The sequence below is a fragment of the Caloenas nicobarica genome, chromosome 1 (assembly GCF_036013445.1).
Source record: "Caloenas nicobarica isolate bCalNic1 chromosome 1, bCalNic1.hap1, whole genome shotgun sequence".
Classification (NCBI taxonomy): domain Eukaryota; kingdom Metazoa; phylum Chordata; class Aves; order Columbiformes; family Columbidae; genus Caloenas; species Caloenas nicobarica.
The window spans coordinates 25,855,676-25,870,449 of NC_088245.1; the positions used below are offsets into that span (position 1 = coordinate 25,855,676).

Consider the following 14,774-nt stretch of genomic DNA (forward strand, 5'->3'; position numbering starts at 1 on the left):
TCAGGCCTTTAGTCCATAGCTCTGTAGGAGTTTAAAGATAATTTTTCAGAATGATTGCTGCAAAGTTTTATACTATTTTTGGGTTGTCAACAAGAGCTCCCTGTTTAGTGACAAACTTTTGCTTTTGCTGAGGAAGGTATATTTATGTACACTTTAATTGCAGGCTACCAACTATGAATGTGTCACATAAGCAGAAATAAAATGCATGAATGTGAGGATAACAGGGGTGGCTGGATGTTTCTCAATTTTGAAACTGATTTTGAATGTGTACTAGAGCAGAACTGTAAGAACATCATTAAATGGAAGGAGGCAGTCTATCTAGATTGAGCATAATTTGTCTCAGTTATGTGTCTGTATTGCAGGAGATGTAGGCATTAATGTTATTGCTCTCTGTTAATGGATGTTTCCTCTAGGCAACAAATGAACTGAATTTGAATACTGCTGTGGCTGAGCATTTTTAAATTGTGACCAGCATCTACCTTTATACCTTGAAGTTATCAAAAGCATTAACATGCAGCCAGTTTCTCTGTAATTAAAAACATATTTGGAAAGTAGTATAATTACAACACTGTCTTCTAGTTGAAGAAAAAAAGACACCAATGTGACAGTTTTTGTTCAGCAGCAAGTTCAATTACATTGCTTTTGCTACAGTGTGGGGTTTTTTAATTATTTTCAAATTTCAAAGAGTCCACATTTAGTCTTTGTTCTTTGTCTAAACTATGTTAATGTTTAGAAAGTGACACAGTGAAATGATGAGCAGAGCAAAGACACTGAGATTTTTTAAATTTACTCAGGTACAATTATCTGTATAGTACACTAATTTTATTTAGATCCTAAATGAAAATCTGTTGACTGCAATGTGAATTTTTTGTGAGAGGTGAGAATCAGGGTTTTCATCAAGTACGTTCAGGACTGTAACATTTGAAATAGTTGGCTTTGGGGAATTTCAGTTTGATTGAAAATTGCTACTTATGTCCTGTCTTCTGGTTCTGTCACTTTAATAAATTACTTTCTTTCCACAGAAAAGCATAAGAAATATGTAGTAAGGATATAAACGCAAAAATGCCATTTTGAAGACGATGCTCATTTAGATGAGTTCCTGATGTCTTCTGCTGGGGCCTTTTGGTGCCCACAGTTATCCCACCCAGATTATTACTCTGAATTTTTCCTTGGTGGCTTTGTTCCTTTGATTTCTGTGCTGTGAAGGCCTGTAAAGTTTAGAATAGGGAATTAGCATGGCCTAGAGTAGCTTGGGGATTTTTCTTCAAGGTTTTATCATTTCTAAGACTGGGCATCACCTTTCCTGAGCAGCAAGCACCGTAGCTTGTGTTTACACTGTTGTCCAGTAGTTCCCAGAGCTGGTGTGTGTATCGTTGCTGCCTTACAAGGGCTTTGGAGCTCTCCTGAAGCCTTTTAGAGTAATTATTTGTCCATTTAAGCAAACTCTGGAGTGTGCGCTGATGGATTGGAAACTGCTGAGGAATCAAAGAGCCAACTGCTCTTTCTAAATTTCCATTTCTAGGAAACATGAACCTGTGATGTTTTAACATGCTTTTTGAGGATCAGAAGTTTGCTGTGTAAATAATAATAGTAATAATTATTATTCTTTAAATAGTTGCTTTGGATTTGCACCTGCTCAATGGTAGGGAGAGGTGGTGTCTGTGACCATCATCCTAGCGCAGCACGGGAGGGTCAGCACTTTGGAGCAGGGTCTAGCTGCCAGCCGGGCTTTGTGCGGACCCCGGTGCCGGATGGGTTGTTACAGCTGCTCTCCCAGCGGTTAACGAAACAAAACTAGGCAGCGATACACTGAGGTGACTTTCAAGCTCAGATGTCTGTACAGTCCGCGTTGACATAGCGCTCAGGGGGATGTGTATTGGTGCTCGGGTTGCTTCAGAGCTGTAGGTAACCTGAGGCAGCCTGGGGACCTGCTGTAGCCAGAGATGCAGCCAGAGATGCTGTACGAGAGGGGGAAAAGTGTGGAAACCACTGTGCCGAACCAGTTCATTTTTGAACTGGTAAATTTTCCTGTCATTTTTCATATTTGCTTCAGTGTTGTCTCCTGGTAAAAATGACTTGAAGTTGATATGATTTTTTTTCTCCTTTTTTTTTTTTTCTTCTCTGAGCAAGTAACCATGAGTCTTTTCAAAGACTTTAAGACATCATTGTGCTTAAAGCAACAACAGCCCAGCACAAGATATGAGAAAACTGGCTCTTGGTGTAATGCCATCATAATAATTTACAGAGGTGTTTCTACATTCAGATGGTAAATTAAGCCAATTAATGGTAAAATATAGTCTGCAGATAGGGGAGGTAGGCAGAGTGTAACTACCATAAATTGTTATACTTTTTTCAATGAGGAGATGCTTCTAGTTCAAGAATAAAAAGCAGGAGTAATGCCACCTATGTGGTATTATTGCTGTTAAGTACTAAGTAAAATCTGCTTGTACCCACTGCATTCTGAAAATATGTCAGAAGCCCTCTGTTAAAGGTTATTCTGTGTGATGTTCCTTACTCAGACAGTGTCTGGAATGTAATGATTTTTCTCCTTCCTAGGGCTTTCTGCAGAACTAGTAAACTGGCATATAATGAGTCCAGATAAAACACTAAAAAGGAGGGAAGAAACACTGATAAGGTTATGCAGGTCTGTAGATCTTTCCTAGGATATTGTTTTGACTTCAGATTGTGGTATTATTTGTAGAAGAAGTCTAAGGAGTTTAAAATAATTGACAGCCTTGAAGATCTGCAATTTAAGGACAGAAGGAAGATGATTAAGAGGATTTAGTGTCTTTTAAACCTTTGCAAAACCAGTTGGTTTCTTTACAAATCAGTGACAGTTGAAAGGAACTCACATCAACTTTGAGTGATTTCTGAATTGAAGAGCAGCACAGATCTCTTGGAGCTTGTTACATGCAATAAACTCTGTGTATGAAAAAACGTAAAGATGGCATTATGGAAGAGATCTGAAAATAGGGAAAATAACTTTCAAAGTGTTGTTTGAAAGAAGTGAGAGGGAGATTTTGGGGAGCCAGAAGAGCCAGCACTAAGTAGGATGAGCTAAACCTTGGGAACTGCAAGCCAAATAATATTGACTAAATATTTTTAATCTATTTTTGTTTCATAGGGGTGTGGTAAAAAAATGTACAGTTTTTTGCGGGGGACGAAGCAATTGCAAGTGCTGAGATTTCTGGGAATCTCTATTGGAGTGACGCAGATCCTGGCCATGATCCTCACCATCACTTTGCTGTGGGCTCTGTACTACGACAGAAGGGATCCCGGGGTGGGTCAGATCATGTCCCTGAAGAGCGAAGCCTCGCAGCAGCTCTCGTGTCATTCCGTGGAGCTACTGAAACCAAGCCTGACAAGGATCTTTGAACACACATCCATGGCAAACAGCTTCAGTACACACTTTGAAATGGAAGAGCTATAGGTTGATGCAATGAATCTGAGAAGTCACAAAGGGCTTTAATTGTATTTTTTGTTGTTGTTGTTTTTATTTTGTTCCATCAAGTATGCCAAATAGACCAGTCTTCGTATGCTTCAGAAAACAGCTAACGCATGGAAGTGAAGGAGGCGAGCGTGGAAAGAAGGATAAGCCTGTCTGCCTCTTAGCCATGGTCTCAGCCCTGAAACAGAGTTGATTTTGTTTGTTTGTTTTCTAAAAGGCACTCATTCACTGGGCACGGTAGTATTTAACTTCTTGTCACAAGCTGTGTGATCTGTGAAATACTCATTTGTTGACAGGCAGATAGAACCTCTAAGGAAGCATCACGAGAAAGGAGGAGAAACAGTCGTCTTCTGAAGAAACGACTGTGCTTTGGATAAACAAAATGTGACTTCAGCTGAAATTGACTGTTACATGTTTAATAAGCCATTTGGAAAATGTCTTAATCAGGGATTTATGTATATATAATTGTGGTTTTTCGTGTGTGTATGGAAAACAGCACTACAATTCAAGTCAATACTTGGATTTAAAAATTTGCAAGATTTGTAGAAAGGGCAAGATTTCCTTTTTTCTAACAAAACCTTTATCTTAGCTGTTGTTAAAGATGGTCTGAAACTTCTGTTTTTATCTCATAACTGATTAATTTTTAATTTTAAATGTATTAAACAGAGATTAAAAACAAAACTATGACTCTGGACAATAAACTTTAATTCTGAGTAATTTTGAAGAATTCTTCTTTGAAAATGTTTGTTCTATGGACTATTTCTTAGTAAAAGGAAAAGAAAGAAAAATTTAAACACTCTTTCCGAAATAGGGATCAATATGGGAGTAGCACATTTTTACAGATAAATCTTTTCTCCTGTCTGTGATTCCCCTGAAGGTAGAAAAAAAAGACTACAAGGAAAACGCTTACAGTTCTGGATGCTATTGCAATAATTGTAAAGTACAGAAGAAATTATATATTGGCTTCTTCTTCAGTAAGAGCTCTCTAGTGGCTTAAAATGCCAACTGGAGACAGCGTTAAAATGTATTTATTGAGGTGGGGAAAGTGCATTTTACTGTATTTTTATGAACAATGTTTATTTCATAGGATTATTTTTACAGTTGGCCACGCTCCTGAAATATATATTTGTTCCAATGATTACAGTAGTTTGTGGCAAATGGGTTTTTACATAATACTACATTTTAAGAATTCTTTCATTTGTTTTGGAATTTGTAAAAGAAAAGAAAAAAAACAGCAAGGTGTGATTTGGAGGACAATAAAATTACCTTTGTCTAAAATTCCATAACGGCTTTTTTATTTTGAAGTCCTAGATTGTGAATGCTTTGGGTGGGAGCTGGGAGGGTCCTTCTGCTAGTATGGTTTAATTTGACGTATCTTTGCGCATTCCACTTACTCTGTTGTGGAGAAACTGCATTGTAAATTCCATTTTCTTTTTTTATTGCTTCTGAGAAAGCTTCTTAAGGGCTCTTGAAATTAAGCTCTTCAGTTGTGTGGGCTGTTGTTTAGTTTTTAGCAGTCTACACGTGGGTGTAATTATTTCACAGGTAGTATTGCAAGCAAGATTACCTTTCTGCTTTTGTACCTCTCCTGTGGAGATGCTAATTCTTATTTTGGGAGGTAAGACAAAGCCTAAAGGATAGACCTTCCCAAAATTTTCCTTGGTGTATCTTGTCAGAAATACTTTCTCATGCACTGTTTGGGAAGCCTTGATGCCCAGTGTTCTCCTCTCCACTGCACCCACTGGGCTGCGTTGCTGCAGCTGAGGACAAGGTTCCCATGCAGAAAAAGAGCAGGTGTCTGAGAAAGTCTAGATGTAGACCAGCCCTGGGCTTTGGAATGCTGCAGAGACCTGCAGTGCTACGCAGTGGCTTTGAGCCATTTTTGGTTTTTCCCTGTTAAACAACAAAAAACCCCACAACAAACAAACAAAAACCCACCAAATCATGAATTGTGGAATCTTTTGATTGTGGATTGCATAGATTACATGCGCACAGCTACATCCTGCTGTGGATTACAGCTGAATGTAGGGAGTCTCAGCGTAAATGATGTAAAAAAGGGCAGGAAGAAGTCCCACCCATTGTCCAGGAAATCCTGGCGCCTAAAGTTTTCCCCAAGGAGTGTCCGGCAGCTCCCTTAGCCATGCTCCAGCTATCCTGAGTCCTTCCGTGGGGAAGACTCCCCAGGCTGCCAGTGAGGGCTGCCTGCCTATCTTCTCGTGTCCAGGTTAGAGCTCCTGAAGGAACAGATTTGGCAGTCCAGGCTAGGGAGATGTGTTGGAGAAGTCCACAGCTAGAATTAGAGATGCTCACAGCCCAGGTCATTTGGTGTTAGGCTTCCCAGGCGGTGAGGAAGCACTGCCATTAAGTGCATCAGCTCATTCTGAGAGCACAGGGATTGTTTGGAGTAGGGCTCCTTTGGTACAGGACCAACCTCCCACCGCGGTGTTTGTGAAGCCCCACCAAAGTGAACATCCATGGTCAGGGTAACCTCACTTGGGCTTGGCTACCCAGATCCTGAGCCGGTCTGTGTTGGGTATGGGGCTGGCTTCATTAGGGGAAAGACCCACATGGCAGGAAGGATGTAAGTGTTCCCTTCCCTAGTAAGGACCACTGGTAAGTATTCTGGGAAAGAATCCGTCTTTTTTGAGTATCTAACCGCACTTGCCAAAATGGGTCTCAGCTGTAAATTGGAACGCTTTCAAACTTTTTTCTTTCACTGTGCTCAGGCTATGGGGTGTCTGTTTTTATAGGGGTTGTTCAAAGAGCCTTAAAATTGGTTGACTGGGCTGCTGCGAGCCTGTTCTTTTGCTGTAAAGCTTTAGGATATGTGTAGGAGAGAGGCTGCTTGGCAAGAGGGGAACATTTAGAGATACTAGCAGAAGTGAAAACTGCTTCATACTCCGGAGTACCCGGAGAAGAAGGCAGCTGTGTTCTCTGCAGTATCAAGTGTAATGAACCAAATCTTTCTTGTGGCAACAAGCAACTGTGGAGCTGCTCCTTAACGTTTTTCACAGGTCCCTTAATGGCGAGGAGAGCAAGTGTGTTAGAAAAGGGGTCACCCCATGCCTGCATCAGGTGTTGCCATTCAGCCCAAGGAATTGTGCCGAGTCCAGGGGACTCTGCCTGTAGCCCTGGGGCTGAGGAAGGTTTGCACCATGAGGTCATGACTTGGGCGTATGGGGATGCTTTTAGGAGGCAAAATTCACTATTCCTGGTCTTTGGACAAGGTATTGATTCATTTGCCAGCAGGTTGTATGACAGGGCTTTCTGGAGGAAATGCAGCTATGTTTTCTGTTCTTTATAACAGTTCATTCTGTAAAAGCAACCTGTAAATAGAAAGAATAAATAGTAAAAGGAGATACTGCTGGTCACAGTGACTATACAGTTAAATATGGAGACAGCACTTTTCAAATAGTTTTTGAAGTTTTTACCACAAAAGCATTATGTTTAATTCATATGACTTACTATTATTGAAGTGAGATTGTATCTAAAACTTTAAGACTTGTGTATGATTGGTCACATTAAAAAAAAAAAATGGGATGTCCTAAATTCTTCAGAATTTTTATGCATTTCCTTGCTTTTTACTCAACACTCCCACACATTCAATTGTTTATTGTACATAGATGCTGTGAAAATGGGTACCTTAAAAGTAGATAAATAGATAATGCAAGTAGTTAAGAAACTAAGCTGTCCAGGTAGTTATCTTACAGTATTTTCAGTCTAAATATGTTGTTTACTCCTGACTGCTTTTTCAGTTGCAGCTTTACCTATCCCATCAGCTGATTGCTATTCCAGAACACATGAAAATCTTCAGATGATACAATAGTCAGTGGGAAAATAAAGTCCCAGATGCAGGAAAGAAAGCATATGACCTCCTAAGCACCCTCTCTGCCCAAAACATTATGATCCTGTGATTATCCTTCTCCAGACCGGGTGTATGCTTTTACCTCTTTATTTATTTATTTATTTATTTATTTATTTATTTATTCATTCATTCATTCATTCATTCATTCCTTTTTTTTACTTTTCCCTCAGAGCACTGAGGTCCTGGCAGAGGTGGCCATCATGCGTGCCAGTGCTACGGTGTAGGCAGCTGGTAGATCAGGTCGGCACCATCCAGACTGCCAGTTGCCCTCTGTAAGTGACGTTGTTACCTGCTGCTACACTGCAAAAGGAGTTTGAGCTCGTCTGTGCACTAATACCTTATCAAGGGAATCTGGTATCAGGTTTGAGGAGGCCCTGTAGTCTGGGAGGTTCAGCAGAGCCATTGGTGTCTGGATGTATTGAAAACATAGCGCATACTTTTTTAAAGTACAGGTAGAGAGGTGGAGTTCTTATTGCTGGAAATAATTTAATGCCGCAATTTTCTCTGCAGCTGCAGGGTGGGAAGGTGATGGCCACCCACAGAAGAGAAGGGCAGCTGTGGCATCCTGGTCTTGATGGCTCTGCTATGGTTTAGATGCACTTGCAGCTTGCCTGGAATTAGTGTTGGGGGCATTCGTTGCCCTTAGATTTAGTGTTCCTTCAGCCTTATTAGAAAAAAAAATCCAAAAATTTCCATGAATAAGTTATTGCAAAACCAGGTTGACCCATTCAAGCATGCAGATGTTTTATTTAAATATTCCTCAAATGTCTATTTGTTCAGCATAATGCAGGTATTATGCTGCCTTCTGAAATACGATATATGACTGTCAAACAAAATTGTCAAAACAACAACCTCGGTTTCTTTGTATGATACACAGAAATAATTACATTTCATGTACAGTACAGATGCATTTTACACAGTCATCAACAGTCATTCACTACCAAAACAGCATTTAAATCACCTAAAACACCAAAAGAATGTGTATTTCCCGAATTTAGAATAAATTAATGATTTTGCATGTGACATGGGAATAGAAGACAGGACTGGAATTCTGCAAAATCATACTAAATTATTCCTTAAGCCACATTTTAAAAATGAAAGTACAAGTTGCTTCAGGGGTATAACTGTTATGCAAGTGTATTGCTGTAGTGCATTCTTTTTAGTCCATATGAAAAGGAGAATAAAGAGATTTTAAAACACGTATGACCTGATGGAGTCAGCAGGTTTCCTGGGTTGTACATAATCTATCCCAAAGTGGGTTTACTAACTGCCTTTTTGCATTATTTACCTGATATAACTAGTCAAGAAGTACCATGTGGCATAAATAAATTGTTGCAGGTTGCTACTGTCAGGACGGTTCTTATACCAATAACTGTTTGGCAAAAGGTGGGGACCAAGCCATTTTTTGTATGAGTAACCATGGGTAGAAGTAGGATGCAAGTGGGTCCATTCTGACTCTCTTTAAAACTCCATTGAAACTTACATAACCCACCAGCTTCAGCAGATCTACTGGAGTTTTTTAGCAGGGTGAAAGAGAGGAGAGGAACGTCAGGCCGCCGGCCTCGGCAGAGCTCCTCAGCAGGAGCGCTCCCCGGCTCAGCCCAGGGACAGCCTCTGCTCCTGCTCTCGGTTCAGCTTTGAGAGAAACACAGAAACTCAGTTTACGACGAGTAAGTTTTTCTGATTTGCAGATTAACCAAGCTTCTGAATAAGTAAATTATAAAAGAGTAATGCATGACATTATGTACTCCTTTTAATTGCAATGTAATTCTAACATGTGATATTGTTGTATTTTGGTGTATATACTGTAGCATGATAGTCCATCACCTACTCTTCAATCTTTGTTGACAGGTAGAGAGAAAGACCAGTACTTGTGTGCAGTAAAAAGTGTATCATCACCAAGTTTCAGTTTTTAGTGGGTATTGTCTCTTAATGCAAATTTTCAGGTCAGTAGAATGCTAGCAAATACTGTACTGAAACATACACTACTCGAACTATTAAATAACTGTGTTAATCATTTCTCGTAATGGTATCTAATGCACTGAGCCTTTTGATTTATATGCGTATTTTATTTTGCAGACATGCAATTATTTCTGATCCAGTGTTTTTGATGTATATATGTATGTATTGATATGCACATATTCCATGTATATTTGATGTATATGATGTATGGTATGTCATGTATATAGGAAGCGTTATGATACATCTCCTAATGCACTTTCATGAAGAAAAGTGATGCTTTTTTATCCGAAAGGTTTCTGGTAACATCAGTATCTTTTTAAAATGAAGCCAAAAAGCCTTAACTAGTAGAGCCTTAATAATAGCTTTTAGGCCTGCCAATGTGGGTAAATTCCAATTGAAATACATTACATTTTTATAGCCTTGGGACCTAATCCATTATGCTATCAGTATTCTTAGGTAATTAAATTTCTTCACACAATATAAATTCTCAACCAATTTTAGGATGCAAGTTTACAGATAATTACAAAAAGAATTTGGCCATCTCTTTTTACTGAATGTCTTTCGGTGTAGCCAATACTCTGGATGCTGCAGAATGTCAACAAGGAAGGTTTGGAGATGAGTGTTAGCTTATCCCAAAAATAGCTTTGCTGTCATTTTAATTCAAATAGGACTGATCCTGTGAGAGTACACTGAGACGAGAGGTGTGTTCTTAAAATACAGAAGTAGACAAGATGCCCACGAAGAAAGGACCATGTTGATTCATCAGTAGCCTTGAAATCCCAAATAGTATGGCAACGTTGAAGTGGACAACAGTCACAGAAATAGAGGACAGTGGACAAAAGGAACAATGACTGAATAGCACATTCATGGTGCACTGTTTGGCTGTAAGATTATTTAAATGTTTGCCATTAGAAGTGTTTAGTGTAGATGAAGTTGTGTAATATACCTTAAAAAAAAAAGAAATCCTGATTCCTGATACAACAGGTGTACAATGACTTATTGCAGTTGTAACAGTACCTAGGAAGCAAGATAAAACAATAGTAAATATTGAACTAACTGAACACCTTTAGTTCACTAATGAGTGTTTGAATAAGAAATACTGCATTTTTCAAAGGAAAGTTATTTGTACAACTACCATGGAACATTAACAATCAGCTTGTTGTAAGTGCACGGAAATGCCCCTTTCTACAGTAATATTTTATCATGCCTAATCTGAAAAACAACAAAAATAAACTGAGATCACAGCTCCAAATAATTTCAGCATGCATTGTGGTTGTAGTTCTTTCAGTCAGTACAAACATATTTCTCATGAGCATTTTTTTCTTCCATTTTTTTGACAGTTTCTCAACAAGTTTGTGGTTTATTAACAGGAAAAAAAAAGACATGTTATCAAAATGTTTCTTGTTGTTTTGCATTCAGCAGGAACACAGGTTTGTTTCTATTTTTTGTTTTGTATTTTTTCTTTTTCTAAAAAGAGCTCTTATGATAAGAAGAAGCATCAATGGGGACATTTCATTGTGCTCATATAGTAAGTCAGAATGGTCACAGAAGATTCCACCGCGCGTCAGTTCCGACAAGGGGTAAGAAACTCCTTTTGGTTCACACGCTACGACACCGAAACACAACAAGTGTTTAGTTTCTCCTGAACTTCTCGCTCTGCGGCTGCTGGCGCAGACGTCAAGGGGTTTTGTCTTTGTCAGCTCTCTCATTCCTTGCGACTCTTTTCTCACTGCTCGAGCTCAGCTTGCAAGTGGTCTTTATGCTAATTTATAAATAATTCCTTACTTTATAAAGCAGATACTCTGACAATGTTTCCTCCCGAATACTCGGGAGACTCTGGCCTATCATCTCCTTCGGGTGTGGTGACCGGAGGTGTTGGGATGCTAATTATTGCTGTAGTGATGTAAGGCTGCTCACAGTTTAGTTTAACGCATTCTTCCACTTTGGCATTTAAGCTGGAACGGCTGGAGGAAGAAAGAAAAATCCATGAAGAAAGAAAGTCCACATTACTGCAAACCTCTCATGTGCCTGATTCCACTGCCTCAGCCATCCATCTCCACCCTGGCCCATTGCAGAGCTCAGAGGTATGAAGTGACACCACCCTGCACCCAGCAGCGGGTGGTCCATGCCCATGTCCACGGACAGGCCCCCTTTCTCCCTTCCTTCCCACTGTTCCAGCACTTCTAAAAGTTTCTCCGCTCATCACTTAAGTATTTCTGAGCAGGGGAAGCATTTGAGCTGCTCCCTGGGGAGCAAACTTGGCATAGCCAATGAGGGGTAATGGGTACAAGTCACTCCTAGGGAGATTTTTCACAATGAGAACAATCAGCCATTGGAATAATCTCCTTAGGGAAGTAGTGGATTCCCCAGCATTAGACAAATTTAAGATTCAGCTGGACAGGGTGCTAGTCCATCTTGCCTAGACTGTGCTTTTGCTAAGAAAGATGATCCTTGTGCTCCCTTTTATGATTCTATGACTTGCTATACAGGAAAGTGGAAACTAAGGGGCAGTTCCAGTCTCCTACCAATTCCTCTATGCCACACTTGTTTAAGAACATTTTGTATATATGTATCCTCGAGAGTAAGGCACAGTGATGCACGCACTAGTAAAGGTTAATGTGTTCATGGAATTGCTGCAGTACCTCAGCATCATAAGAAACTTGTAAAACTCAGACCGTTTTGACACGAGACTGGTATTTTGTGGTTGTGTTTTTAGCTTTTTTTTTTTTTTAGCACAAAGCTGGTGCTTCGTGTTTTTACATACTCTGCGACTAGAAGTATGGTGCAGGCAAGTCCTCTAGCAAAGGAAAGTTGGATCCAAGCGGAATATTTCCTGAAAAGCTAAGACAGATTGGAGCTTTGTGCGGGCCGGGAGGTCTCATTTCACAACAGCTGAAAAGTAGCGACAAGGTGCTGGATTGTGCATGGAAGTGAAATCCAAACATAATGACTATACAAAGCAAGCTACTCAAAATGTAACTTAATAAGACAATCTCTATAGCAACTAGTGCTGAAAACACTTCTTTTTAAAATGGTGGTGGTTTTGAGCTCAATAGAAAACACTTCTGGGTCTCCTGAGACCTTTGCTGTGTTTTCAGAGGTGATGTTCAGATATACCTGAAAGCCAAATGGTTTAGTTGTGAGAGTACAGAGACGTCCAGTAATTTACAGACTCTTAAACTCACTTTTGTAATAACTCCTCGAACTAGGAAATACATTTTTTCTTATCAATTTCATGTAGTCTTATGACTATTACATTTAGGACTCTGGGAATCAGTTTTATTTCTCTGCTCTGTGGAAATGCGAGGAAGTCACATTTGTACTGTGCTTCTGAACAAAACCAGTAGAAACAGCAGGGACAGACCTTTCTTTCTCTTCCCACTTGCTCATCTCATATATTTCAATTGCTCTGCTAAATTTTTCTTGATATACGTTTGTGGATGGTATATAATACTTGGTACTCTATTTAATTTGGGATCCCTGGATGCTATGAGCTGCAAATAGTGTAAAGTAGTTTGTGGGGAGGGGAATGAGATGGCAGAAATGGATAGAGACTATTCTGTTATCTTGGATTAAGCTTGGAGCAAACTAAGCACAGGATGTTTCAGTACGAGTGTCCATTTTTTGATGACTATTTGACTTTGCTCTTTAACCTCACAGCCTGCCTGCAGAGGTCACAACACCTCTACATCTCTGACAAAGAAAGGGGCTTCAGCTCTGGGCGTGCAGACAGTGTGAAGTACCTGTTAGACAGAGGCGTCCTCTCCACACATCTGATCTGGATGGTGCTGAGCTCTTGTACGCTGCCTGGGCGGCTGCCGGTGATGGTGGTGTTGGGGATGCGGTAAGTCTTTTTATGTCTTCGTGAGCAGCAAGTGCTGGTGACGCCTTGTTGAGATGAGAGAGAAGGGCTGTGGCTGGGCGGTCTATTGACGGTGGAAACCTCCATGCAGCTCTCTTCATAGACTTGCTCGTCCACAAACTCGTGATTCTAGCCCAGAGGAATCCAAGAAAGGGACAAAGCACACACAGAAAGATAATGAAAGCAAACATATTAATCATGGTTGTGCAGAGGCTTAAATTGACACAACTGAATAAACTGGGAAAGCTAGACAGCTTATTCTTGATTATGGTGTTTAGCCCATATTAGCCTGGCTGAATACCAATACAAATGTAAACACTGGAACAAAATGTTCAGAGCTCTAAATAAGAAAAAGTTAATCCAAAATATTTTGTAAAATAGCACATGATTGTAATGTAGTTTGCATTATAAATATCTGTATAATCTATGAAGTGCCACAAAACAGTGGATTATGTTTATTAATAAAAATGCAAGTGGTGCTTATGTAAATGCTCTAAATGTCATTTAGAAATAAATAAGATTTATTGTAGTGAACTATAATAAAATAAAATCATAAATATTTTCCAGATGAGTTTATAAAGTTCCTGTTGAATTACATGTTAGAAATCAGCATCTGCAACAGTGTGTTTTGAGGTATGCGTCTATGCAAAAGAAAAAGGTTCAATTAAAGAGAAGATTTAACTATAGGAGATGAGGCAGCTATTTAAAAGCATTTAAAAAGTTCCTAATTACTGTAGATGGATGTATTGAAAGCAGTTTAGAAGACTGATCATTTAGTTAAATTACATAGTCTTTATTCATGCAATTGTTGCTTAATCCCAGAACGGACAGTAGGTTTACAAGGTTGTCATAGACCTGAATCCAAATATCCAAATTCAAGCAAACGGCTGGTTTATGTTGACTCAGTAGGTGATTAGTGAGCATTTCACACATAACTGTGATTTCCATGTTATCTTTGTGTGTGAAATAGTGGTGTTGCTCATGGGGGGAGCGGGGAGAGGAATTTTTACACTCTTTTTAAAGCAGCAGCCCATTAAGGTGTGTTCATGCACAGTTTGAGAAAGCCTCCTTTTTTTTTTTTAAAAAAAAAAAAAAAGTCTTTCCAGTTACTGCTGGAATCAGTCTGCAAATCCTAAGAATGGTTTAGGGAGCATTTTCTGGGTTGCTTTATGCTCTACTCAGTCTCTTTCAGTTAAAGTTTGTTAGCCTGCTGTGTCTTTGTGTATCAAAACGAGAAACATTATTTTTCCCCCTAAAGAACGATGCGGTAATTGGAAAGGTGATGTTTTCCAGGAGAATTACAATACAGTGCTAACATAAAATATGTGAGCAAAGTAAATAGTGTAGCAACTGCAGCCAAGTGTTTGCGACTAATGGAAATACTTTCATAGGCATATTATTTGTATTTCCATTTCTTCTGTTCTTTTTCATTCAGACATAAGTTTGTGTGGAATTGAGTGGTGTTGAAAAATGCCAATTTCAAGTGATAGGGAAAGAACTTGCTTGAAAATTGATTTCTACAAGGTGTATGTCAGTCACAATCAAGATTTTGAATGTGACCACACAGTGGACATAAAATTCAGGGAGAAAAATTACCTAATGACTGTCTTTAGATTACGTTCAGTGGCTTACAGTAG

General features: G+C 39.4%; 2 protein-coding genes across 4 annotated transcripts in view; one reads left to right on the forward strand and one right to left on the reverse strand.

The window, feature by feature from the left end:
* TSPAN12 (tetraspanin 12) overlaps positions 1 to 4,694 on the forward strand; it is a 46,605-nt gene extending 41,911 nt beyond the window's left edge. For all 3 annotated transcript variants that reach the window (XM_065641785.1, XM_065641777.1, XM_065641794.1), the window contains one exon: positions 3,125 to 4,694. In XM_065641785.1, the coding sequence (XP_065497857.1) occupies positions 3,125 to 3,430 (306 nt within the window). In that variant the 3' untranslated portion in view covers positions 3,431 to 4,694. The remainder of the gene's footprint in view (positions 1 to 3,124) is intronic.
* A 3,346-nt stretch (positions 4,695 to 8,040) lies between these two features.
* The window catches only part of KCND2 (potassium voltage-gated channel subfamily D member 2), a 277,678-nt gene continuing 270,944 nt past the window's right edge, over positions 8,041 to 14,774 (reverse strand). Inside the window, exons 6-7 of the mRNA XM_065643664.1 lie at positions 13,019 to 13,266; positions 8,041 to 11,239 (exon numbers count right to left, since the gene is read on the reverse strand). Coding sequence (XP_065499736.1) covers positions 11,062 to 11,239; positions 13,019 to 13,266 — 426 coding nt within the window. The 3' untranslated portion in view covers positions 8,041 to 11,061. The remainder of the gene's footprint in view (positions 11,240 to 13,018; positions 13,267 to 14,774) is intronic.